The sequence below is a fragment of the Trichomycterus rosablanca genome, chromosome 2, assembly GCF_030014385.1.
Source record: "Trichomycterus rosablanca isolate fTriRos1 chromosome 2, fTriRos1.hap1, whole genome shotgun sequence".
NCBI classification, from domain to species: domain Eukaryota; kingdom Metazoa; phylum Chordata; class Actinopteri; order Siluriformes; family Trichomycteridae; genus Trichomycterus; species Trichomycterus rosablanca.
The window spans coordinates 9,265,071-9,292,802 of NC_085989.1; the positions used below are offsets into that span (position 1 = coordinate 9,265,071).

General features: G+C 42.1%; 1 protein-coding gene across 1 annotated transcript in view; it reads right to left on the reverse strand.

Moving 5' to 3' along the window:
* Window positions 1–338: 338 nt before the first annotated feature.
* kmt2ba (lysine (K)-specific methyltransferase 2Ba) overlaps window positions 339–27,732 on the reverse strand; it is a 49,033-nt gene continuing 21,639 nt past the window's right edge. Inside the window, exons 6-37 of the mRNA XM_063010960.1 lie at window positions 26,818–26,974; window positions 25,777–25,975; window positions 25,485–25,534; window positions 24,212–24,454; window positions 23,719–23,813; window positions 21,684–21,788; window positions 21,478–21,591; window positions 21,095–21,241; window positions 20,886–20,978; window positions 18,597–18,714; window positions 17,753–17,866; window positions 16,886–17,073; window positions 16,624–16,725; window positions 16,134–16,244; window positions 15,699–15,775; window positions 14,571–14,698; window positions 13,501–13,586; window positions 13,274–13,408; window positions 13,021–13,179; window positions 12,814–12,925; window positions 12,542–12,620; window positions 11,219–11,376; window positions 10,586–10,738; window positions 8,160–10,395; window positions 7,952–8,071; window positions 6,551–6,672; window positions 5,798–5,929; window positions 5,455–5,707; window positions 4,810–4,917; window positions 3,311–3,394; window positions 2,565–2,694; window positions 339–1,772 (exon numbers count right to left, since the gene is read on the reverse strand). Coding sequence (XP_062867030.1) covers window positions 1,497–1,772; window positions 2,565–2,694; window positions 3,311–3,394; window positions 4,810–4,917; window positions 5,455–5,707; window positions 5,798–5,929; window positions 6,551–6,672; window positions 7,952–8,071; window positions 8,160–10,395; window positions 10,586–10,738; window positions 11,219–11,376; window positions 12,542–12,620; window positions 12,814–12,925; window positions 13,021–13,179; window positions 13,274–13,408; window positions 13,501–13,586; window positions 14,571–14,698; window positions 15,699–15,775; window positions 16,134–16,244; window positions 16,624–16,725; window positions 16,886–17,073; window positions 17,753–17,866; window positions 18,597–18,714; window positions 20,886–20,978; window positions 21,095–21,241; window positions 21,478–21,591; window positions 21,684–21,788; window positions 23,719–23,813; window positions 24,212–24,454; window positions 25,485–25,534; window positions 25,777–25,975; window positions 26,818–26,974 — 6,384 coding nt within the window. The 3' untranslated portion in view covers window positions 339–1,496. The remainder of the gene's footprint in view (window positions 1,773–2,564; window positions 2,695–3,310; window positions 3,395–4,809; window positions 4,918–5,454; window positions 5,708–5,797; window positions 5,930–6,550; window positions 6,673–7,951; window positions 8,072–8,159; window positions 10,396–10,585; window positions 10,739–11,218; window positions 11,377–12,541; window positions 12,621–12,813; window positions 12,926–13,020; window positions 13,180–13,273; window positions 13,409–13,500; window positions 13,587–14,570; window positions 14,699–15,698; window positions 15,776–16,133; window positions 16,245–16,623; window positions 16,726–16,885; window positions 17,074–17,752; window positions 17,867–18,596; window positions 18,715–20,885; window positions 20,979–21,094; window positions 21,242–21,477; window positions 21,592–21,683; window positions 21,789–23,718; window positions 23,814–24,211; window positions 24,455–25,484; window positions 25,535–25,776; window positions 25,976–26,817; window positions 26,975–27,732) is intronic.

Sequence of the window (27,732 nt, forward strand, 5' to 3'; positions counted from 1 at the left end):
TGCCACCGGTCGGCTGGGCGCCATCTGTCAGGCGTAATTGGCAGAGCCTGCAGCAGATACTTATTGGCCACCGTATCTGCAGGGTGGGGGTCGGACTATGTGTGGGTGGTTCTTCATACGCTGTGTAGGGACCCTGATTGGTGGAAGAGACGCCTGTGCTGAAAGCAGGGGCGAGTGAAGGGGGGCTGTACACGTGTCGGAAGAGGCGTGTACAGCGACGTGCTCTCCTCGGATGCAATCTGGTATCTCTCAGCAGCGGAGGACAAAATTGAGTGCGCTAAATGGGGAGGAAAATGGGGAGAAAATGCATTAAAAAACAAAATAAATAACCAACAGCATTTTGTTCAAACATTTAGTTTCTTTATTAGGTTTAGAACATTATAAATAAAAAAGTGCATAGAAAATTAACACATTTGAATATTTTGTACAACTATATACAAAATTGCTATTGTGCTAAACGACACAGAAGAGAAGTCCTCATGCTAAATAAGGGGACTCGATCCTCGCACGTCATTTAAAAAAAATTTACACAAATAAACAAACGACAAAAAGTGAAGCCTACTGCTAGCAGAAACATGGCTTATACGTTTAAAGCTAGCACAGAACTGCGAAGTTCCTGTTCACTCTATTCTACAAGCTATTACTGGTCTTTAGCTACTGAGGTAGTAGACCTGTAAAGCCATCCATGTAGCTATAGGAAGATGGTTTTTCTTAAGGTTAGGTTAGGTTAGGTTTTTGATCCCTTAAATCCCTTAATTAGGGTTGTAACAGAAAAGAATGAACTGCTTATAGTTGGAAGGGTTAATTTTCTAAAGCACAATAGAAATCCTATAAAACATGGCATTTATATCATTAAAAAATATAAATCTGTCCCAAAGCAGATCAAGACCACTCAACTTAACACCTTCCTCTCATATACAGCCAAATCTCAGATAGATCTGTCTGTAATTCCTGTACATGAACGGTGTTATTTAATAAAAACCTGTACAAGTATCAGGCTGAGGGGTATTTAGGTGAATAGGTGAATAAATCGTTCCTGTACAGTGGTGAAAATAAGAAAGCAAAAGGTTTGGAAGTTATAAAAGCAGTAAAATTATGACCTTCATTAAAATGCTTACTAAACTATTGGTTCACAGAAAAACAGTCCCAGTAGCAGTTTCTAATACTCCCACTCATCTGCGGTAAAATTCAGAGCCCCAATAAGGTGCAAAAAGAAAGATGCTCCAGCTGTGGAGATCTTTCAAATCAGTAGCAAAAAGAGATCTAAAATCTCTTGGTTTTTTTGTTTGCTTTACTCAAAAGCCTCAGTGAATGTATTAGTTGTGGTATTGCTCTCTGACTCGGAGCACTGATTGACAATCTATGAATCTATCAAGAATCCTGGTGCTTAAATTCACACCAAGTTTCTGTCCCTCCATCCCTAATATTCCAGCTTTCCCATGGGTGCTAAAATGGTCAAATCAGATGTCCGTTCGCCAGAGAAATAGCGAGTTCCCCTAGTTCAAGAAGCGTCTACAGCGCCTAGCGCCGCAGTTACAGTGTAGCTTGCTGTTGGCATCTTCGATGGGGAACTTATAATCGTAGGTGAGCTCCTCCCCACGGTAGATCTTCCTCAGAGCGAATATGACGATGTGCTTCTGGCCTTCCACGTTAATCACCCGGGAGTAACAGTTGGGCTCGCATGAGTGGTTAATAAAACGGGCAGCGTTGCCGTGCGTAGTGGCATCCACTACGTCGAAGTCATCGATGCGGAACATGTAGCAGCCGATACCCTTTAGAGACCAAAAAATATCCATTAACATACAGAGAGGACAGACCAGATATTCAGCTTGTGAATATCAATCTGAGCCCATTGTTATATTTAGCCATTTCATCAGCTCCACCTACCATATAAAAGCACGTTGTAGTTCTACAATTACTGACTGTAGTCCATCTGTTACTCTGCATGCTTTGTTAGCCCCCTTTCATGCTGTTCTTCAATGGTCAGGACCCCCACAGGACCACCACAGAGCAGGTATTATTTTGGTGGTGGATCATTCTCAGCACTGCAGTGACACTGACATGGTGGTGGTGTGTTAGTGTGTGTTGTGCTGGTATGAGTGTCCCTGCTGGACTGAGAATAGTCCACCAACCAAAACTATCCAGCCAACAGCGCCCTGTGAGCAGCGTCCTGTGACCACTGATGAAGGTCTAGAAGATGACTTTACATCTACAAGGTGAACCAATTAGGTAGGTGTGTCTAATAGAGTGGACAGTGAGTGGACACGGTATTTAAAAACTCCAGCAGCGCTGCTGTGTCTGATCCACTCATATCAGCACAACACACACTAACACACCACCACCATGTCAGTGTCACTGCAGTGCTGAGAATGATCCACCACCTAAATAATACCTGCTCTGTGCACTACAAAGTGCTTCTATATGGTAAGTGGAGCTGATAAAATGGACAGTGAGTGTAGAAACAAGGAGGTGGTTTTAATGTTATGGCTGATCAGTGTATCTCCAATTTCAGTAAACTGAGCAACTAATAAAACAATATTGGCAACACATTATTTGAAACATACCTTGCTGCTGTAGTAATTTTCCCGCTTGTCAGTCAGAATCGAACGAATGACAATACCGGCGTACTCGATCACCATCTCTCCAGCTTCTATGTTTCTCTTACAGAAGAGACCACGTCCGTGAATTTCCGACCTGTCAACAAAAGAAAATATCTTAAGATCCTTTCATCTGAACTGTTTAAAGGTCTTACCAAGAAAACAATGTTTAAAAAACTATTTCTTTGCATTTCTTAGTTTCTTGGGACTACACCAACAACAATGAATGGATAATTTTACTAGTGAACACGGTATTTTTTTAATCAGCCTCTACCAAACAGTTGAGATGATCACAAAAATGAGGCAACTTTCAAGTATAATTTTTCAGCTGCTAGCTTTAAGTTGACATACAGGTTAGAAAGGCTGTTTTCATAAAACCATCTACCAATATTTTTGAGTTTAAGACATGTCAACCAAGGAGAAGATACACAGCTATTTAGACTCACAGTAAGTTCAACCAGATGTCTGAGCAGACCATTAAAGGGTTAATATGTTTCGTCTTCCACTTCAACACACAATAAAAGAACCAAATTCTGATCCTCATGCAGGGCTGCACATGCTCATGAGCTGAACCAGGCGTCTTGGGATTAGGGAAAACCTAAAACCCTGCGAGCCAGGGGGACGCTAGGGTTTTGTTGTGGTTGAAACATTGCCATACAGGTTGCTCAATAGCTCAAAAGATCATATCATAGGACACTATCTGACTGACTTACCTGTAAACTCCAACAGCCTCTTTAGATGTTTTCTCGAGGTGTCGGAAGCGCATTGCCATTGGCAGCTCCATACTGGTCGCACGTCTATAAAAATAAAGGAGAGGTTTCAGACAAACTTCACGAGCATAGTTAATTTGAGGTAATTATAGGTATATAATAATAATAATTAACAGGTTATCCAATACTTAGCAAAAACTGTTGTTGGATTAATGCTGTCAGTTATTTACAACAGCTGCCTCTTGAGTCCAGCTGAGAGAGGAGCTACAGATCTCTACAGAGCAGGAATGCCGATTTGAAACACACCCTCACCCACCCTCAGTGCACATGTGCCAGCTCTATGGATAGCCGCATTTGGAGATTCTAGGTCTGTGCTCACATGAAACGCTGACAAAACGACTCCATTTCCTATGTAATTCGGCGGTACCGCCCACCTTGCCACGGCACTGCCTTGAGTGTAGACTAACAACTTTGCTGATTATTTTTACAACTGGTCGTTGGGTTCATGGTTTGACCTAGTTTTCCTCTGGCCTTTTTAAAATTGTATTTATGCATTTTCTCCCAATTTAGCGTAGTCAATTTGTCTTCCGCTGCTGGGAATCCATAATTGCAGTCAAGGTGGCTATATTGCTGCTCACGCCTCCTCCGACCCACGCGCGGCCCTTAGCAAAACCCTTTTTCACCCATGCACGCCGCACAGGCGCCTCTATCTGCTAATCAGGTTCCTTACACAGCGTTTGAAGACCCCACCCACTAAGTCCGGTCATCCCGCCCTAGCAGAAACTTGTGTGCTGCAGGCACTGTCAATTATGCCCGCTAGATGGCGCCCAGCCGACCGGTGGCATGCCGAGTTTCGAACCAAGGAGTTCAGAATCTCTTCGCTGATGTGCTACCTCTGGCCTGTTTAAAAAGCCGGCAATGAGATGAATTGTTTACATGATAGACAGAAGCGACACACAAACATGGCGGAGAGAAACCGATTCTGACTGTTTCGCAAAACCCTGAACTGTTGTATTCCACTTTAAAATAGAACCATGGCAGTGTGAGAAAAATTATGTCAAGACTAATAGCGAGCTGTGAAACAGTGCGCCGGGTTTGCATTTCAGAAAGCAAGTTTACTAATTCTGGATTATCGCTGGTCGTAGCTTCATAGCTCTTCAATATAATTGTATTTGCCTTGATCTCATATTAAGTACACTAATGATGTCAGGAAGAACTGTAATGTTAAGCGTGTTTTGTTAAAGCTTGTAATTAAGTTTTCACTAAAGATGTGTAAAATCTAAAAACTTTTACACTACAATATTAAAGTGTTTTTTTATGTTTTTACTGACAAAGCTGATCAATTATCAGTTAAAAATAATTAGCAAAATATGAATCCCTTGTTAATTACATGGACAAATACTGGACTAATACGCACCTGCACCATCAACATGCTATGATGGAATCGTGTACACACACAAACATTCCTGTATTACTAAGAAAAAAGAAGGAATATATGTGACCTGCTGGATTTGAGCTTGACCTCATCCTCGTCGTCATCACACGGCCTGCTTTCTGGAAGTTGCCGATGTTGGGAGGCCAAGAAGTTAAACATGTCAAATGTAGCATTCCTGCAGGGCATAAAGAACTTGTATTAAGAAAATCTTGAGTTTGATACTGTGTTAAATAATATGATAAAAAAGCATAGTTAATTATTTAATTCAGGTGTTTCATTCAGTCCCATTGCCACATGTGTCTTAAAATTAAGCAACTAGGGCACCTGTACAGAAAGTGGAGGAGCACAGAGATCAGGGCGTGGCTCTTACACACAAATCCACCGAAGTGTGGGAGACTAAGAAGCAATAGGTGGATCGTGTGTCAGACGAATATACACCCCCCTTGGACGCCATCAGGGTCTCTAGCAGTGGATTGGCTACGCTCTATTGGGAGAAAAAATTCCTGGACCATGTTGAGGTTCATATCTTGTTCTGACCCGCACATTGAAGGCTAACCCGTGTAATACCCGATCACCAAACGTGTTTAGATAATCTGATTTCTGATAGACATTATGGTAATCAGCCATCCCTATTAATTAATCAATCTAACGAATCAACTTTTCATACCTAAATCCGCCAATATATCTGAACATTCTAGTTACTGGTTCATACCTTGTATAGACTTCAGCCCGAGCACAACCACTTGGGTTTATTGGTAGCTCTTCTTCAGCATTCTCCTGCTGGTGGAAGCGGAAGTTGTAACTGTGGCACTGGCCTGCCCCCTGCAGCTGCTCCAGCAGAAACAGCACGGCATCATGAACAACCCCCAGTACCCTGGCTCCACTTATCCTGCCCAGTGGCAGCTGCTCGAGCCTATGGCCTATCCGTGCCTCTTGAACTCCGTCCACCACGGCCTTCCAAGCCACTGCATAAAGGAGAGCAAGATAAAATATACTCATTTCCCCTTTTTTCTCCATCGTCATGGTTTACTTTATGATACTAGGAGGATTCTGACCTTCTATGCTGTCAGCCTCCACGCTGAAGCCATCGTCACTGGTGATTTTGAAGAGAAGGTGAGGCTGACCCTGACTGACACAGCCATCTCCTTCCTTTTCGGGCGATGGGCCGTCCTCGTCTGAACTCCAACCTGAAGCAAAGGACGAAAGGTTACACCTTTAAACATGGTCATACTAAATACCCTTGGTTAGGGATTAACTTCTTGTTGTCCCAGAGGAAATTATAATTATAAAATAAAGACAAATGAGCTAACTGACAGACATTGAAGTTTGTTTTAAGATAAAGCAGTAATAGTTAGTAATAGAAATGAACTTGTACACCCTTGTGGGTGCTTTACGTTATATCTTGTAAACCACAGTGCGTTTTGTTTTGATGCATAAATAAATAATAGCCTCAATTCTGTAACATAAAGCTGGACATCTTGGCATTGATTTGTCCTTATATGCACCCAGACAGGTAACAAAGTCCAAAACCATCTTTGAAGATGGGGTTGGGGAAACATGGACATATCTGTTTCAGCAACAAGATCTAGAAATAAACTATGTATTGCCAAATAATAGTTTGTTTTTAATAATAAACCAGGTTTATAAAGGCTCTGCTTATAGTCCTAGCTCAATTGGACTCTGCTACCAAGGGGTCTGAATGAGCTTTTTTTTTTTTCCTCTTTATTTTTCATGCAACTGACCAGCCTACATTCATACATAACCAAAATCTGTTCACTTCTAATATAGTGTATACTACTCATCTATACCTGCACAGGGGCCCCAGTCAGAGAGGTCACTATTTCTGGAGCTGACCCAGTCATGAGTATTGTCATGTTTGTCTTTTTCTGTTTGCGGTGGATCACTGGGTTCAGATTCCTCTGAAGTAATTCTGTAACACAGGTTACATACAATTTGCAACTGATTAGAACACATACACATAGTGTTAATTATAGTATATGTATAGTACTGTGCAAAAATCTTAGGCCACCACTAGATCTGTTGTCTTAGTAGTTGTATAATGACCATTTATAATTAATCCTTAGTCTCTAACAGTCTCTATATATACACCGATCAGCCATAACATTAAATACCACCTTGTTTCTACACACATTGTTCATTTTATCAGCTCCATTTACCATATAGAAGCAATTTGTAGTTCTACAATTACTGACTGTACTCCATCCGTTTATCTGCATGCTTTGTTAGCCCCCTTTCATGCTGTTCTTAAATGTCAAGACTCTCCTAGGACCACCACAGAGTAGGTATTATTTGGGTGTTGGATCATTCTCAGCACTGCAGTGACACTGACATGGTGGTGGTGTGTTAGTGTGTGTTGTGCTGGTATGAGTGGATCAGACACAGCAGCGCTGCTGGAGTTTTTAAACACCTCACTGTCACTGCTGGACTGAGAATAGTCCACCAACCAAAAATACCAACAGCGTCTTGTGACCACTGATGAAGGTCTAGAAGATGACCAACTCAAACAGCAGCAATAGATGAGCGATCGTCTCTGACTTTACATCTACAAGGTGGACCAACTAGGTATGAGTGTCTAATAGAGTGGACAGTGAGTGGACACGGTATTTAAAAACTCCAGCAGCGCTGCTGTGTCTGATCCACTCATACCAGCACAACACACACTAACACACCACCACCATGTCAGTGTCACTGCAGTGCTGATAATGACCCACCACCTAAATAATACCTGCTCTGTGGGGGTCCTGTGGGGGTCCTGACCATTGAAGAAGAGGGTGAAAGCAGGCTAAAAAGTATGTAGAGAAATAGATGGACTACAGTCAGTAATTGTAGAACTTCAAAGTGCTTCTACATGGTAAAAGGAGCTGATAAAATGGACAGTGATTGTAGAAACAAGGAGGTGGTTTTAATGTTATGGCTGATCAGTGTATAAGCAAGAAGCAAGAAGATCGTGGGTTCGATCCCTAGGTGGGGCAGTCCGGGTCCTTTCTGTGTGGAGTTTGCATGTTCTCCCCGTGTCTGTGTGGGGTTTCCTCCCACAGTCCAAAAACATGCAAGTGAGGTGAATTGGAGATACAAAATTGTCCATGACTGTGTTTGACAAACTGAGGAATCTTGTGTGTGCAAATCTCACTCCAGTGTATATAAACATTGAACCTTAATATTAACACTCATAAATATCAAACACTAACCTTTTGCTTTCAGATTCTTTGGCTTCTTTAATCTTTGGTTGCCCAGGATTTTCAGCTTGTGGTCTATCCAAGTCCAGCACATCCTTCATTGTTGGGGCCTTAATCCGGACTTTATTCAATCTACAATTAAAGAAGAATAATAATAAATAAACAGACCCTAATTATCTACAAATTAGATATTTATCTGCTCAATCCAGTCTTAACCAACCTGTTTAGCTCATCCTGGGAGCTGGGAACTGTTGGTTCGGTGATTGTGTTGCACTGACCGATACTAATTCGGTCCGATGCCGAGGACACCCTCTTGACTCTGACCTGAGGCTTTGAATGGGACAGAATGGTAGGCTTGTGCTGGATCTTTAATTCTGGAGACTGGTGGAACTTCTCAAGGTACTGGTGGAGCTGGAATTGGTGTGGCTTTATCGCAGTAGGGCTGGCTACGTCTCGGTGAGTTGCCATGGCTCTCTCAAGAATAGACTGCGCCTTATCTTCCTGGCTTCTTCCAAATACTGGTGATACTGGCACAGATACGTTCTTGAGCTTTACGTCACTGGTTCTTTCTTTATTTGGATTTGCGATGCTCATTTGAACTTCTGAAGATTGCTGGGGTACCGTCTTTAACAAAACTTTAGTGGGGGGCACGGATCCATTGATGTATGACACTATGCGTGTTGTGGGACTTTGGCTGGGGCTGGCTTGAGGCACCGGGCTCAACATGATCCTCTGGACGAGGTTCTGACTGTGAATGACTTTAGCAATCTGGCTAATCTGGTTGTAAGGCTGTGAATTAGCATTAGGAATCTGGTAAGTGTTGGTCTGTGGGTCTTTTATTAAAATTTGCCCAGAGCGGTTGATGAGTAGGACTTGCGGACTGGACGATGCACCGGTCAGACTTGGTTTGGTCGTAGAAGGGATGCGGATGGCGATGGCTCTGCCCTTTGTGGCGGTCTTGGGATGAGAATCCAGACCGTTAATAACGACTGGAGATGAAGTGACGTGGTTTTTTTGTGGAAGACCGGGAGAAGCGGGAAGAACGTTAACAGGCAAAGATAGTGGCAGTGACATGCCAGCGGGTACAGCCACTTTGAGCAGTCTGTGCTGGGGGATTATTATATTTCTATGCACAGGCGGACGTGAAGCAATGATTCGCAGCTTTCCTCCAGGGGGTCTGGGTAAGATCTTTGCCTCTGGTGGTTTCACGTCGATCTTTACTGGGACTGGGACTGAAGTGGGGGTGTCACTTATTTGTATTAGGCTGCCATCATGAGGAGAGATAAAATTACCGCTGACAGGATCCAACCACAACTCGTTTAACTCAGCTACTGGTTTGCTGTCTGCTATGATGTCCTGGTGACCTGCAACAAATTCACTGCTTGTGTAAAAGACAGGGGAAGTGGACGGCACATCAGGCACGTCGACCGTAGATGAGAACGGCACATCCTGCCCTATTAAATCTCCAGCAGAAGCACCTTCTTGGTGTGTTGATACTTCTGTAATACAGTCAACAAGCATATCCACACTCTCTTGCAAAGACAGTGATTCGTGAAATTCCTGGCTTTCTTCACCGCCGTTGCTGTTTGATGGCTTTTTATCCTGACCATGATAGCTGACCTCTCCATTAGCTTCACCCGTGTCACTTTCAGAATCGTTATCAGCCCCGTCCAGCTGAGAGATGGACTTTGAGGTAGGAGGGGTGGACACCCCAGGTTGTGCGGAGTCCTTGGCAGAATCACAGACCACGACCGTACGAGAGAAGTTAAAGTAGCGCGCGGAGTCCTCGTCAGCCGAGTCGACCTCGGTCAGACCTTCCGTATGGACTTCCTTAGCAAGGTCCTGCACTTCTCCCGTGCTGCCGTATAAGCCGCAGTGCAGAGTCACGTCATCGTTCAGCAAGGCCTCGTCGAACTCCAGCTTCTCGTTCAACACAGACGCGACTGCCACTTCCGTGTCGGCATCGAAGTGCGTACAGAGCAAGTCTTGATCTGCGACTCCATCTTCGAGGACTGCAGTCATGGAGATACCCAGCTCTGGAATTTCGGCCGAGAAATCTCGAGGGACCTCTGCAGATTCAGGTGGGGTCGCCTTGAAATGTTGCAGATTTCTTGGGGAGTGGCATGGCGACAAAACAGCAGTCGAAGGGGGGCTTCCGACCACGCCTTGCCTAGGAGAGTACGCCGAAGTAGCACTGGAAGGGGAGGAAGGAGGGCGGCCCCTGCGGCGAGGTGAATGGGGGCTTATAGGGCTCTCGCGAGCGCTAACTGGAGACACGGGAGAGCTTCCAGAAAGCGATCTGGGGTGAAGCCCACCTCGTGAGCCAATTTTCATCGGACTTAAGGGGGAATGAGGAGGAGATGCATTTCGGCTGCGTGAGAAAAGCCTTCTCGACCGGCGCGTGTCATCAAGATCACTGATGGTCAGGATGTGATGAGAACTAGAAACAGCAGAACCTATAGAGAGGGGAAAAGATTAATGAAATGCACACAGTGTTAACCCTGTGAAGGCGGAGATGATGGTGCTTTCTGTATGCTGGCTTTGATTCCTTGTACCGTATAGATTTTTCAACCAAATACTCGAATGTACCCACCCCTATTCCACTAGAGACAATCACATACAATTAGACCAAAATAAAAAACACACCTGGTGAGGGCAACGGTCTGAAAGTTCCACCAGCTGGTCTCCGGTTGTGATGGTGCATTGGGGTTTTAGATTCTGTTCCTGAGTGCATTTTTGAGTTAGGAGACGGGGTTGTGGGAGTTAATTGGATAGCAACATCAGTGTCCAAGTCCACATCTAGCAAATACATATTACAGGTCAGTAAATATAACTGTACAAGACCCAGTCAATTCAGCTTATAATAACTCTTAATTCTTATCACCATGTCAGCTGCTATGGCTATTATCATGGCTAGCTAATAGATTATTTAAACATCAAGGTGGTGGGTCGATTTGCTTTCTTGTGTGTATGGTGGTTAAGAGTGTTTAACTTATATGGCGTTTTTAATTGCAAGTGATTCCAAGAAGTTTTTGGGGGGGGGGTACTGAGGTGAAGATTTCCTCGTAGCTGTTCGTATTGTAGAATTGTGTTCTGATGGTGTTCATTTGTTGGCATGAGTAGAGGATGTGTTTAATAGAAGTTCTTGATTTACAGAGGGGCCTGGTCTCCTTTTAGCAGGAAGGTATGGGTCAATTTGGTGTGTACTATGCAGCATTGTGTGTATATACTGTATAACTGTAGAGAGAGAAAAAAAAATAAAAAAAAGTGAAAACTTACCTTTCTGTGGTTTTGGACTGTGCGCTATGGTGCAGTTCTTCTCATTTTGTCCAAGATTTGGATTTCTCCTATGGTATGCATGTCGCACATCCATCACTTTACAGGTGTACTTGCATCGTTTTCGAGGATCCACTGTGCTCCAGTACCACCGAGTGCATCTAAAAAAAAAACATAACCAGATTGTCAGCTTTAAAAATACATGGAAAGAGAGTTGAAACGAAAGAGAAATTGCATGTAATAGAGATGTTAATTGTAATTGAATTAACAAAGTCAGTAGGTTAACAGGGGGGGGGGGGGGGGGGGGGGTTAACCTTAAATGAAAGAGCTGCAAAGTCACAACAAGTGAATCCAGGATTAAGAAATGTGGAGCAGCTATCCAAACTGGCCTCAACGTTTCACACCTCACTAACTGCTACACTGTTTTTCTCATGCTAGATGTAAGGTTGAATTAAACAGTTCAAGCATTCAAGTGCATCATGTTTACTGGTTAATTTGCACTATGAGGCGGTCCTGCAATCCTACGGCAATTCAGTTAGCAATCGGTTAGTCAAAATGTCCAAGATGTCGAAGTCTGAAGCACTCGGACTGTAGCTAAATGTCTACAGGTTCACATTAAACTATTAAGCTAGGCTGTGCTGTGTATTGTAGCTTCCATTTGTTCCGTCATGCAATTTATGAGTTATTTACTGACTGCCGTGAAATTTGGCACTTTTCTTTAAAAATCGATGAAACTGCTGCTCAGGTGGCGCAGCGGTAAAACACGCTAGCACACCAGAGCTGGGATTTCAAATACATCGTATCGAATCTCAGCTCTGCCATCCGGCTGGGCGGCTATATGAACAACGATTGGCTGTTGTTCATCCAGGTAAGGAACCGGAGAGAGACTCCTCATAACTGATGCAGTTACGACCTCTGCTGGCCGATTGATGGCGTCTGCACAGAGTCGAGGAATAATGCGATCAGGGTGTGGCTCTCTGTGCACAAGGCTGATCTGCATGTGAACTCGCCTCGTGCAGGTGAAAAGATGCAGTTGGCTACTATGCATGTGTCGGAGGGGGTGTGTGTCAGTTCGCTCTCCTCAATCAGGGCGGGGGTCAGCATCAGTAGAGAGGAAGCATAAATCGAATGCGCTAGAAATCTGTGATTTCTGAAAAACGAGGTTCGTGGAATTAAGCACATTTTCCCATTAATATAGTCGGGTCCTACCTATAAACAATGTGCCTCATTGTCTGCTCTTTAAAAAGGTCAGTGGCAAAATGGGTCGCTTAGATTTAACTCGAATTTTAGGTTGTCTTAAAAAAAGTAAAAATAAATAATACTCACTGGTAACCAACAGGATACAATTTTCCAGCATTTGCAGATAGCTCAGTCAGCACACCGAGCTTCTGAATATGCAATGAGCCTGCATAAAAGAAAAAAAATACACCACTAAGGATTTGATCTGATCACCATAGTGTATAATTCGGCAAGTCTGCACATGGTAAGTATATAGGGGTGTAAAATCCACATAAGCGTATACTAAACAGGGGCACTGCAATAAAAATGAATCAGTTTAACAGTAATTAATTAACACTAGTGTCTACTGATGTACATACCAATCACGACGTTAATACACTCTGGTTCCAAGCCAGTGAGGAACTTCCTTCGAAGGTTAATACCATCAAAATCGACATAGACTCGTCGTAGAACCTCAAACCCGTTCACCATCTATAGATAAAACATTTTTTTTGTAGTTTACAGTATAACAATGGAGTGCAAAACAATCTTGTAAGGTTTGGGTTAGCACGTTCATCCGTGTGTACCTTGTTGTTGATGAGATCTCGATGTTTATGACAGTATACCTTCTTATCGATCTGAAAGACACAGTGGCTGGCACGTGCACACATGAAGTGGTAATTACTGTGACAAGAAGCAAGACAGCAGCCCACTGTAGCTCCTGTCTGGTTACACCTCTCACAACGCTGAACACAGACAGAGAGAGTGTGTGTGTGTTTATTTGCAGTTGGTCTGGAACATGACAATTAAAAAAAATAACAATAATAAACTTAGATTTACCAAGAACCGCCCCCTGGCTACAGCACTGTAGACATTCAGCAACGCCCCTTTAACCTCCTGCACTTCAGCTGACCAGATGCAGCAGTTTATATGAGCCCACTCATTCTGCCCCAAGTATAGCAGCCTGCCCGCCTCCTAAAACAGAGTGTAAAGACAGCTTAATATACAAGACAGAACAAAATGCAGAACCATAGTAAAATAATCAATACGAAGGGATGCAAACTTACGCTGGGCTTGGCTTCACCCTGTTGCTGACAAAGTGAGCAATGTCTTGCATCTAATGCAGATTGGTTGACATTCAGTGTATCTGCAGCTAAACAGGACACAAATTTATTTATTTATTAGGATTTTAATGTCATGTTTTACACACTTTGGTTACAACCATGACAGGACATGCAAGGTAGTTACTGGTTACACAAGATTCATCAGATCAAGTATTTAATGTCAACCACAGTCACGGACAATTTTGTATCTCTAATTTTTCTTTGGACTGTGGGAGGACACCGGAGCTCCCAGAGGAAACCCATGCAGACAAGGGGAGAACATGCAAACTCCACACAGAAAGGACCCAGTCCGCTCTACCGGGAATCAAACCCAGGACCTTCTTGCCGTGAGGCGACAGTGCTACCCACCGAGCCACAGTGCCGCCCAAATAGGACACAAAAACAACACCACTGTACGACTTGTGCTATGGGCATTATATTTTTTACCATTGTTTACCAAAATTGCCATCAAATGCGTTATGCTACTATAATAAAAATAACCTCATGGACTCGGGTGTACTTTGGAAAACCGTTAACATAAATGTAAACGTTCCACAAGCAAATAGCAAAAAATTACAAATTTGGTTTGTTAGTAATATACGAGTGAGAAAGTCATGTTTGGCCACTGGATATAATGGTATAAGAAACTCCATATATGGTCATTAAGGCTTGTGACTGTTTGGATTTAAATAAGCAAATATTTAATTAGCCTTTGACAGGATAATTACTGAGGTGATCAATAGGTTTCAGCTGGCAACAGTTGTTTTTAGTCAAGGCTGCAGTCACATGACGTGCAGAAAAAACACTTTTGCACTCGCTGTGCCCATGTGTCCTATGGAAAGAGGCAATGCTGCATCAAAATCAAATCTAAAGGTGGTCCAACAAAACATTTGTCTATGAGAGGAGACTGAATACCAGTAGAAACCAGTGCTGCATGGTGTATGGTGGACAAATAAAAACACAGCGTTTGTAATCAAAAGGTTCAACAGACCTGTGGTGTGAATGGTTTGCTACAAAAAAATCTGGACACTTACCTTGTGCTTTTAAATGAATGTTTTCTTGATTCTTATTTGTCGTTTTAGTGGTACGGTCATGTTTCTTCAACCACTGGGCATAACTGTGTTCTTTAGAGGGTGGAATTATAGCACCTGGGATCATACAACTGAAACAAAGTATCCACAAATACCTTAATCATGCTGCTGCTTCTGACAGTGCAATTACAAGAGGCAATAACACATGCATTATATTTCTTACTGTCCCTCATAGACTGATACTCACTGGCCACATTAGAAACACAACACATATATATGGGGTAAGACATCCAGTGCTCTCAAAACAGCCTCGATTATCAGGTGCTGAAAACATTTCCATTCATGCTGCAAATCTCCCATTCCTCCACATACCAAAAGTATCTAATTGGATTCAGGTCTGGTGACTGGGGAAGCCCTGAACACACTGATGTACATGTACTTGTGATGAACATAGAACTAGTTTGAGATAGCCTGTTCATTGTACCATGGTGTATTATTAAGCTGGACATAGCCATAAAAAGATGAACAGAGTGTGCCCAAGCATGCATACGGTTGGCAACAGTACTCAGGGAGACGTGTGTGCCAGGAAAATATTCCCCACACCATCACACCACTGCCAGGCTAAACTGTTTAAGCTGCCTGAACAGGTAAACCTGTGCTCACTATAGCCTCTTATAGTTATTGACTGACAAAGTGAAAATCGCCCGTCTTCTATTGTTGCAGTCCGTTTGACTCAGGGTTCAACACATTGTTTGAAAGTTACCTTAGCCTTGCTGTCAGCTCAGACCTGTTTGGCCATCAATGGTAGCTTGCTGGATTTTTACTACATTTGTTTAATTATTACATGTAACAACATTCTGTCTAAACACTAGAAAAGAAGGTAAGCATATTATTCACAGAGCATCAGCAGTCTGGCAGTTAATCACATGATATTCATTTCGATGTTTGATGCGAACAATAACTAAGGCTCTTAATCAGTGTCTGTTTTGATGCATTGTGACTGGCTGATTGGTAAACTACATGAACGATCTGGTCTACCCACGTTACTAATAATGTGGCCGGTAAATTTATATTTGCTGTTCACAAATTCTACCAAAGAATAAAAGAATTAGTTTAAACAGTAGTAAATACCTTGGGAATTCTTTTGTAACCGGCATCCATGTTTTAGGGTCCCGACTGTTGAACCAACTAAAAGTTTGCTCCAGTAACTGCACAAATAAATACATATAAAAAATGAATTAGCACAAAAAATAAATTCACAATACAACTTGGATGTGGCAGAACAAAGTCTGAATCCCTTGACACATCTGAATTTCATTTTGAATAAATATAACTGCCATTTTACCATGAAACACACAATCACCGATCTACTGGAAGTAACACAGCTAAATGTCTGCTTACTTTTGAAAATAAGAGAATTCATTTTTAAGCAATCAAGCAATTTATAAGCAATCAAGTGTGATTAACAACACAGTGTAAATGGGTATGAAAACTTTCTGAACCCACTGTGACAGACAGGAGGATGACAGTGGGGGAAATTCTAAATAAATACACATCCACAGTCACCTTAATGTAGAAAGCCTTCGCTTGGGCGGTGGGCCTTTTTTCTTCTGGAAGCGATTTTTCTTGTTGTAGCTTCCTTGTCATTACTACCACTACATCCTCATGAAATGCTTTCTGTTAAATAAAATAAGAACTGTTAAAACTGGCAACTAATAAACACAATAAATTACGATTAATGGTTAAAGGTAAACAGTACTATGCTTTTTGATGTCTGCAGAAGACAAAGGGTACAATGAAAAACCTCATCATGCGTTTTTCCCCACAGACACTAAAACGTGGACTCATCTGCCCACAAAACAGATTTTTTGACAGATGTCTTAGGGTCTGTCTTAAATGAGCTAGAGCACAGAGAACTAGTGACATATACGCATATAGTGGCATATAATTACCGTAAGGCTCTCTCTGCACGTAATTGAGTTTTTGGTCAGAATTGGCCTGTAGTAAACACCTTTTGTCACTACCCTTCAGATTAGACATATTTAAGCTAACTCACCAATGAAGTGTACAGGCCTTCTTGAAGCTTCCTCACCACAGAATGAAGATCACACACCACATTCCTTTCCTTTATAATCTCAGAATCAGGAGAGGCCTTGCACTGTTTAGATGCACACATTCCAGAAAACACGTACTTAAAAATCATCCAAGCAAACCTTTTCCTACTTATCATAAAGACACATGACCAAAGCGATACCAGGAGGTCATATTAGAAGATGTCCCTAATATACAACCAGACAGGAAAGGGTGGAGAACTTTACCTGTGAACAGATCTGAAGATGACGGGTGGTTGGAGAGATCCTCAGGCTATTCATGACCTTCTCTAGGCCACTCTGCAGTACACTCTGGACCACTTCTTGCCACCCGCTCGGGAAGTGCTCACTGCAGGCTGCACAGGAGAACACCAGACTTTTCCCACGCAACCTGCTTAGGATCTCATGCATGTCATCTAACAAAGTTGAAGATGAAAAAGTGACAGAGTAATAGTTAAAAACATGGGGATTATATGTAGGGAATTGTAATGTTACTTTTTAGTAAAAGATTATTGTCAGGCATTTTCAATCATGAGAACTAATAAAATAAAAATAAAACATAATACTATAATATAGTACACTGCCTGCCCCAAAAATGTTAGTTTTAATTACAGTATGCATTTGCCATGGCATTGCTTCGACAACCTCATGTAGTGTCACAACATTTACTTCCATCGACTGAAGCAACCCCAGATCATAAAACTGCCTCCGAAAAATTGAACAATGAGCAATATGCATGATGGATGCATAGTTTCCTGAACTTCACTTCTTATCCGGTTCTTATCCACTGCTGTTGAGTAGGGACTCCAATGTTCATCCTCCCTCTTTATGCTTCCTTGCAAATTAAACCCTTTTCCCCCCAATTTGCATCACTAACAAGGGCCCAATTCTTTGAGCTTGTCACATTATGCATGTGGAAATGCTTCTACTTTCATAGCCATATGTTTTACAGTTAAATATCAACATCAGTTAATATTCGGCAGTGATTATCCATGGCTTTTAAGTATTTATTAAGTATTTTTATTTCTTTGGCCAAGCAGTGTACTTACTACGGTAGTGGACACAGAATCCCACCCCAGACGTGAATATTCTAACCTGTGAGTCCTTCACACTTGGGATGTACCCAGTGGGCGCAGCGAGCACACTGCATCATCTTTCTGTCGAATTCATGCTCACTGTAGCACTTCAGACACACTGTGCAAAAGTTACCTGTAAAATGAGACATGAACGTTAGCAGAACACTTAATACTGTAAAGAAGTCAAGGTATTAAGGCTGTAGTTAATGTAGTATTCTATGATTCTATAAAGTCTCAAGATGTTCTTGGGATGGCTTCAACCCAAATCCAACACAGAATCAGATTTTGTGGATGCTCCCATATTTAGGGGTCGCCCTGGATGCTCTTACTGAGTCAACCTTTCATTTTTCTTAGGACTTAGGACTGGCACTGAGAGAACACTGACAAGTCTAAATCAGACAGTAGAAGTCCCTACTGCAACGACAAGTTATTGATTTCTTATTTAGACATTATGTCTTTTCTCAGACACAACCAAATGTGTTTGCTGGGTGGCCAAACCTTACACTCTGGTCTGGGCAGTTGTGGGCTAGTGTATCAGACTGCTGCTCCCTAATTAACCCTAATTAGCAGCTTAACTGTTATTTTGCTGACTATTTAGACTGAAGCACATAGACTGGGACATAGCCCAAACTAATCTACACTGGTAAAGGGAGAAAGTACAGATTGATAATTTCCTTTCTATTACTAACTACCACTACCTAGAAAATGGGTCACCTGTGATTGCTTTTGCCATATACAAAAGTCTTATAAGCCTGTTTCTAGCCAATCACATAGTTCGTTTAAGCAGAATTGTGAACAATATTAAAATATACATTTATAGAACACATTTACATCATTTTATTAAAACACTACCAGTGCTATACCTTGCTTATAATGGTCACTGCAGACACAGCAAAGACTAAGCTCATGATTCCAATTAAGCTCCCAGGATTTCCCAGGTGTCACCCCACAGCTCTTGCATCGTATACATAACATACATGTCTGTACAGAAACAATACAACAAGGTTTCTTTACTCTACTGCATAAAGTTATAATGGAAACTAAGGGTCTGTCTGAAAACCTAGTGAGCTCTCTACATAGAAGCATTTTACGTCATCCTACGAGCTCTACCAAAAAGAGAGCTGTCTAAATTCTTACATGCCTTAAAATGCTGAGGTGCCTTAATTTGAAGCGATAATCTGACTGAATATTGAAGGAGCGACCAATGCTTCCTTACCGGTGAAGGCAATCCCAGCATTCAGTATGGCACAACTATTCTCACAAAAAATTACAAATATGGCGGACGAATGCGGATCAACGAACGCTCTTTACAATTGTAAATAAATTCTCATTGATTTTTAATTTGTATAAAGGTGTTTAAGTGTCATTTATTTTAACAGGTTTTCGGTACACAGATGAAGACGTTAGGGGGTTGTGCCACCTCAACCTCATTGGTTTAAATTAGGCTAACTGTGATGCCGTAATCGCCGTCTAAGTTGTGTGTATAAATAATCTGCCTTATAAGTCAATGTCTTATTAGAATACTCTCTACGGCTGCTCAGGTGGCGCAGCTGTAAAATACGCTAGCACACCACAGCTGGGTTTTCGAATACATCATATCGAAACTCAGCTCTGCCACCTGGCTGGGCTGGGAAGCTGCATGAACAACGTTTGGCTGTTGTTCATAGGGTTAGGGACAAGCCGGATCATGGGTCCTCATAACTGGTGCAATTACGACCTCTGCTGGCTGATTGATGGCCCTGCACAGGGCTGAGGAATAAGGCTGATCAGGGTGTGGCTCTGAATGCAATGTGCTGATCGGTATATATGAACTCGACTCGTGCAAGTAAAAAATGCAGTCTGTACTGAGCACGTGTCAGTAGGGCTGTCGCGGTGAAAGAATTTCCCCTTGCGATATTCAGCCTGTCCTAATATCGCGGTATTTGTTTTTGAAAATTACTTAATTTATCTGGATTTTAGAGCTATATAAACAAGCTTTATTGTTATAATGACAAAGATGAGACAGCTTTAAGACCAATGAAATGCGTGTTTAATGTTAAATACAGAACAGAGCAGGGATGCGCGTCATTTCTCTATTAAAAAAAGCTTTAAATTAAGCTTCTAGCCTAGGCTAGATATGCACTGTGAAACGACAAAAAAAAAGTGTTTAGGCTAAATATTTTAAATGCACATCTAATCAAAATATGGTAAAAAAAAATAGAATAAAGAATAAAGTCTGTAAGAGTTTAAACCTGCGTTATCATGCGCGCTAGAAGAACCAACATGTTCACCTGATGTGGTTTAGAGAGGATCTGAGTGGGGTAGAGATGTTCCCGACGTTGCCGATGTTACACTAATACACACGTGTACTGTACCTGCATGCGACTTTACACAGCAAAACAAATCTAGCCTGGTTATCGCGCCACTATTAACCATCTATTTAGTAGGTATAATTAACATAACAATATATACTACATTTTAAGTTATTATTCGTTTCAATACATTTTTATTCAACGAAAAAATTCATTTAAATCATTCCAGCAAGCCAGCAAGAGAATATTTGCAGGCTGCAATGCCATATTAACCGTCATTAAGTGTTTTAGTACACCAAGGCTGTTTGAATATAGTCTAAATTACAAGTATTTTATTGAGTGTGAACTCAATTTAATCATTAATAAACTTGCCTATAATTCATGTTGCGATTGTTTACATTTTAAAACACAAAGCCTGACACTCAGCAGCAACGGATGTGAACAGGTTGCGGGAAAATGTCGCTCTTAGCTCATTTTCATTATGAATTTATTTAACATTTATTACGCTCGAACGTAAGCGTAAAACAAAAAAAAACGTGAATATCACGGTGTTGCGGTTGCTTGGCATGCCCTGCGGTTGGCTGGTCTATACCGCGATATTTCAAAATTGCGGTTAGCGCGACAGCCCTACGTGTCAGAGGGGGCGTGTGTCAGTTGAGAAGCATCCTCAGTCAGCGGTGGAGGGTTGAATCAGTGGAGGATGCAATCAGAGTAATAAAAAAAAAAAAAAGAATCCTCTCTACGTAGGCAGTAGGCAGTAAGGCAGCTCACTAGGTTTTCGAACAGACCCTAAATGTGATATTTTATAGGAACAGAAATGTCTAAATAAACATGTTAAAATTTGAAAAGGGCACAACTTACCCAGGAAGTATTGCACTTGTCTGGCTTGGGATATGTAGGTCCAAGACAAGATGGGTGGTAGCAATAAAAGCACTTTTTGCACTGTAAAACAGGCTACAAAGAAGCAAAACCCAAGCAGCTTGATTATCATTTGACATTGTGCATGCTCATTTAAAGAACAGTTTTCATCCTTGTTATGTGCAGGGTGTTAAGTCATGTTTTTTTGTTACCTTTCCTGGTTTGCTCTTACGTCCGCAGACACGGCAGAATTTGCAGCGCCTACAGCACCAGTTCTGCCTGTTTTCCTTCTGCGGCCGGTCATCTGCTGGAAGGCAGAAGCGATGGAAGGGCTCGCAGCACATCTGACAGAAGATCATCTGAAAGACAAGGTGCTCAAAGTTGAGCTTCGTGTATTTTAGGGTTTAAAATCTATACTGAAAATAAATTATTATGCAATCAGATCTAAGATGTGGATGTTGTCTTTCTTACTTGGCTCCTTTCAACCTGTTTGGATATTGTTTCTTCACCTGAGTGTCTTAACTGCTTGCATATGAAATAAATTCCAAATACCAACTGAACAGTAAATAATGTGCTAATAATTTTAAGCTCTTACATCATGATGGCCTTTACTGGCACAGAGCAGACACACACATTCCGGTGTTATGGGAGCTGAAGTGAGGACACTCAGCCCCCCCATTGCCCACACGTTTTGAATGTGGCAGTCCTCCTAAAAAACAAAAACAGCATTAATGATTTGTATTAAGAAACCTGTTTAAAAAAAAAAAAAAGTACTAATAAAATTGAAATGAAAATACGAACCTTGAAGTCTACCCGGATTTTGTGTGCTGCCTCTTGTGCCAGGCGTTGAACAAAGCCATTATTCAGTGTGGGCAGGACGCTGCGCGCGGTGTGCTCCACTGAGCTCTGAGAACGAGGAAGACAGTGCAGGTCAGTAAGTACTTGCTCTTGAGCTCCCTTCTTTGTCCGCCTTGCTCTGCCTGCTTTTTTGCCATCCGGCTGGGATGGCACGGCCATGGGGGACAACCCTGCAGCTTGCACCACGCTAGGCGGCAGCCGGTGCAGCTGGAGCTTCAGTCTGAGCTTTACGGATGAGCTTTCTTTGGGTGACAGTGCTGGAGCCCGGGAGGGAGGGCTACTCTGAGGCTGGGAGAGTGGAAAAACAAAGAGGGACAGGAGGTGGGGAGCCATTATAACAGGACCGCAACATGACCACTGCAAAGCAGAGCACAGCAGGCAAAGAAGAGCAGGAGGGAGTCGACAGCCAGAAGCCTCTCAAAGCCAAGAAAGCAGGTAGATGTTGGTAGAAAGCAGTAGATAGGAAAACTTTAGACGCAAACGTTGCTTGGTAAGGCCATGTTATTGTTTCCTATGGAGGTTTTCCTAGCTGATTGAACTTTGTATTACTGGCCGTGCGTTGAAAAGGTCGGCGACAAACGTGGGCAAATATGGTGGAGAGAAACAGATTATTTTCCTTTTAAAATAACAACCAAAAGAAAAATACAGCATGGTGATTAGTGAGCTGTGAAACCATGAGACTAGGTTTGTATTTAAGAAAGCAGGTCCTAATCCTGTAATATTGCTTGAGAGGGCTTCATAGCTCTTGGCTTTAGATAAACTAAACAAAGTTTCATGAAGCCACTTTATCTCTGGGGATGATCATCATTTGCATGTGTGAGAAGATAAGCCCAGTGAAAGAATAAAATACATTTCATACAAAACTCCATTTGAATAAACAGCAATACTGCCAGTTAATACTGTGTACTGAGCCTGGTTTTGCTGTGCATCATGTGAAAGGCTTAAATGCTGCAGAATGTCCATCCTTGTGGCGAACAAAGTGCGAAACGCATGTAAAAGCCTCCTTACACTGTAGCAAAGAAGGGAATTATTAGTGCATCTCACTAATAAAGAGAGAAAACCTCCTCCATTAGTACTGTTACCATTTCCAGTGCAAGCATAGCAGAATGTTGCTTAGTCATGCTGAGAATAGAGGCTGCAGTCTAACCACACAGTTTGCCTTTTACTTTGGTTTCACTTCAAATGTCGGTGGAAAACAGCAATCAATGCTGGACTAGGCACCTGGGCGCAGCAGAGCTTTCCTGCTTTAAACTTTAAAATACATTTCATACAAAACTGCATGTGGATAAACTGTCAATACTGTCAATATTGTGTACTGTTTTTAAGCTTGTAGCTCAGTGGCCCAGCCAGCAGAAAGTGGTTTTGCCGCCCTTCATAAGCAGAGCATAAACGCGAGGGTAAGCAGCAATTTTTTTTCTTTTGAATTGAAATTTGCATAAATTTAACCATGTGATGATGCCTGTTTCTGAAAAATTATTACATTTTGGGTTTGCCTGGCATATTTAGACCAAAATACAACAGAGCACCTAACAGAACTGTAGATGTCAACTTTACTTTTTTTTTCCTATTTATTTATGCATTTCCCCCCCATTTTTCTCCTGATTTAGCGCATTCAATCTGTCTTCCGCTGCTGAGGTTCCCTGATTGCACGCCTCCTCCGACCTATGCGCAGTACTTAGCGGACCCCTTATTTTCACCCATGCATTCTGCACAGGCACCTCTATCTGCTAATCAGGGCCCTTGGACAGCGTTAGAAGACCCCACCCACATAGTCCAGTTATCCCACCTAATTAATCACCGTGTCTGCTGCAGGCACTGCCAATTATGCCCGCTAGTTGGCGCCTAGCCAACCAGTGGCAATGGCAAGTTTCGAACCGAGGAGTTCAGAATCTCGGCGCTGGTGTGCTAGAGGAATTTTCCGCCTGGGCGGACTTCACTTTTTAATGCAATGTAGAAGTGATCAAGCATATGACGATACCTTGTCAATTTTTCGTCTACCCCAAGGTCCTCTTGGCAAACCAGGCTTTCGTGGTTTTAATACATCGACTTGAGTATCAGAGGGTGCAATAGTATCTATAAAAGACAATAAGAACAGAGGCAAATCAGACAAAAATAACACTAGCCACCAGGTAAGGACAGGAATTACATCAACCTCCCAGGAAAAACCCTCAAAAAAGCTAAACTCTTCAGATCTAGTGCTCTTTGGGGAGTAACTGTGTTACTTCAATTGTGTCTTGGTGTTTTCCAACTCCCTATATTCCTACAACAGTTTTTTTACAATGTGCAGTGTCAGCTGGGTTTGCTGGCTGTAGTTGCTAACAAGGGCCTCTAAACTTCAGGTAATCCAACAACTCCTTTTAAAGAGTATGTTTCTGATTGATGATCTGTTCAGGCTGCTCAGTGTTCACTAACAGATTAAAGCAATTACACCTAGTAATAAAGCCTGTTCTAGTTCAGTACAGAATTCATACCGTTAGTCTGAGTAACTGGAACACTGCTGATTTGTTCTTTCTCCGTCTCTGTATCGGATGCTGCCGTATCAGTAGACTCTGAATCTAACAGGTCACTGAAGCATCGTCGTGGGACCTGACGTCTAGGCCTCCTGCTAGGACTTGCATTAGAAAGTTCCACCGGGCTCGAGCAGTCTAGTGTGCCGTCTACCTCTCCCGCTTCCTCTGCGCCTCCGTACGCATCTGCGCGTCGCTTCATCTGAACTGCGGAAAAGAGAATTGGTCAAATAATGGGTCAGGGGTGACACGACAAACATGAGAGTTAAATGATAAACCTAAGGTTCAGTCTTAATCAGCCTTTTTTTTAACATTTGCAATTTAGTTTGGTTAAATCAACCTAGATTCGTTTGGGTAGGTGGAAACACAGTGTTCACTTTATATATATATTTCTCCCATTTAGCGTGTCCAGTTGCCCGGTTGCGTCATGCTTCCTCTCCACTAATGCCGTCCCCGGGTCTGATTGAGGAGGATAAAGTTAACCCACGCCCCCTCCGACACATGGCCAGCAGCCGTATGCATTTTTTCACCTGTACTAGGCAAGTGCTAATGCGGATCAGCCCAGTGTACTGAAAGACACACCCTGATCAATGCACTCCTTCCTAACCACTGTGCAGGCACCATTAATCAGCCAGCAGAGGTCGTAGTTGCATCAGTTAAGAGGAGACCCTATCCGGCTTACTACCACCCCACCCCTATATGAACAACAGGCCAACCGGATGGCAGAGCTGAGATTCGATATGATGTATTCATGATCCCAGCTCCGGTGTGCTAGCATGTGTTTTACCGCTGCGCCACTTAAGCGTCTTAATTATGCACTAGGCAGTTGTAGCTTAGCGGTTAAGGTACTGGACAGGTTGCCACTGCTGGGCCCTTGAGCAAGGCCGTTAACCCTCAATTGCTTAGACAATATACAGTCACCGTACTAAAAGTCACTTTGGTTAAAGGCACCTGCTAAATGCCGAAAATGAGAACGTAAATGTAATTGCAGTACAACATTTGCAGTAACAGACCCAGGTAACAGTAGAGCAGTACAGAGACAAAGTCGCTCTATTTTCTTATTTCTAGAAGTAGCAAACATATCAAACGTTAAGATAATATTATATATGCAGCACGTGTGTATTCTATACATTGGAACTATTTTTCCCAATTCAGCAAGACCCAGACAAACACAATGTAATGGTTAAGTATTTCTTTTTGTTTAAACAAATTCCTAACAAAAGAAGGACAGCCATACCTTTCAATCGTTTCATTTTGCTTTCTTGCATCCTCTCGCACTTTTTATATCTGTGGAGAACAAAAGCATTATGATTTTTTTTTTTTTAAATCACATAAATCAGTTGAGTATCTGCAATCAAATGGATTCCATGTGTTTTCTTACAAATTGCTGTCTCACTTAATCACCACAGTGCTTAGTATGAATTTCTGAAATGACCCCAGACTCCAAGGGTTCAGATGTTTGCTTACATTGGTGAATATGGAAGTATGTCCAGTGGTAAAGGTAATAGACTACCGATAAGCTAACTCACATGCAGCTCTGGCGTTTCTTGTTGGGTCCACCAAATTTCGGTTTATCCAGACAGAAGACACATGTCTCACAGTCTTCTATCCTCAAGCAGCCCTTGCATTGTAAACAGCGGTTCTGTCCAACTCTGAAAAACCTCCGCCTGTACCCTGGCCTTGGCTCGGCGGAGCCAGTGCTCTCAGGTTCAGAGTGGGAACCTTGATCTTAAATATTAAAAAAAACATAATTAAGCAGTTAAATGATTTCAAATGTGACATTGTATGTGAAATCTGGTAAAACATAAACAAGCTAGCCTGTTCCTGAGTACTTTAGAAAACTTTCAAAAAATTAAACACCACAGCTGCATTAACAAATGTAAGTTGAAACTGTGTTAAGCAAAAATAAAGCCAGACATCTTTTCAATAAGTAATGCAGTAATGCCACTGAGGTTTCTGGGCCCACGCTCATCTCAGATGGACCAAAAGCTTGTTTTTGGAAAAAAACAGACATCAAGTTCTCTGAGCCAAAGCTGAAAAGTGCAAAAGCCAACATCTGACATGGTCCGTTGGTGCACTGATGCCCACAGCATGGATGACTGGAATACCAATGAAGGTACCACTGAAGCAAAGGTATATATTAAGATCAATGCAACACCTTTACAGAAAGTACATGGTTATTTCAGCAAGATAATGCCAGGCCAACAGCAACAGTGTGGCTTCATAGATACAGTATGTGTGCTTGACTGGCCTGTCTACAGTTCAGAAATGTCTCCTAATGATATTGTATAGTATAGGCAAAATTTCCACTTTCAAAACTATAGTGATTGGTCTCCTCAGGTTCCATTCCCAATTCCAAAATCAAAGGAAATGTGACTGTCCTAACTTTTTTGGAGTGTGTAGCATGTAGGCATGAAATTGTATTTTGTTAAGCTTAGACAGTGAAATCCCCCTAAAAATAAAATTACATGGCATGTCCTACCTCACTGATTTTTTTTAAACACTTGACAAGTCTGCAAACAGCACCTCTGCACTGTAATACACATAGCAACCTCAGTATAACAAAATACCTTCTGTATCAGGTAAAGGTGAAATGCCCTCTCTCTCATGCAAAGGCAAAGCACTGAGTCTGGGAATATCATCAGGTATCATAGCACGAGGCTGCCCCAGTGCCACAGCTGCCGCCCGACACACGTGTTTTATGCGTGGACCCCCAACCAGATGCCCCTAAAACAAAAAGAGAAATTGTAAAACACGCACACACGTAAGAATGATGCAAACATTTATTTATTAAGTTGCTAACAATGTTTTAACACTGACCAAATAATTTTTACATACTGTTTACCTTCTTATACTGTAGGTTTTCATGTAAAAAAGGCAAGTAAGTACGAGTGAGATTATGATATTTCCATACCAGGCTATGCATAAGCAAACATGCAAACATTAAAGGGTTACTTTTTGAATCCACTTTGTGTATATAGATATACACTGATAAGCCAAAACATTAGGACCACCCTTTTAACATGCTAACAAAACAGCATCCTCCCATTGACACCTGGAACCTACAGTAGTGGTCCCCAACCACCGGGCCGCAGACCAGTACCGGGTTATTGGGTCATTTATTACCGGGCCGCACAGAAGAAATAAATAATTGGAGATCGCTACAAGAGCAATTAAATTTCCAATACTCTTCGGGTGTTATTGTCTCCAATCACCACTAGGTGGGAGCAGCATCTCGTTGCATTGAAAAAGCTCAGGATTCACATTGATTTTCCATTCCATAGTTATTCTATTTTAAATCCTCCCACACCTACCAGTCCATGAAATTATATCTTATATGAGTGCTGCAAAAAATGTTGGGGACCGCTGCCCTACAAGACATCTGAAGGATTCCTGTGATATCTGGTAAAGCAGGTCCTTCCCCCTTTGTACTTTATGAGGTGTGTCATTCTACAGTGCATCCTTGAGTAAAGCCAATCAATGCC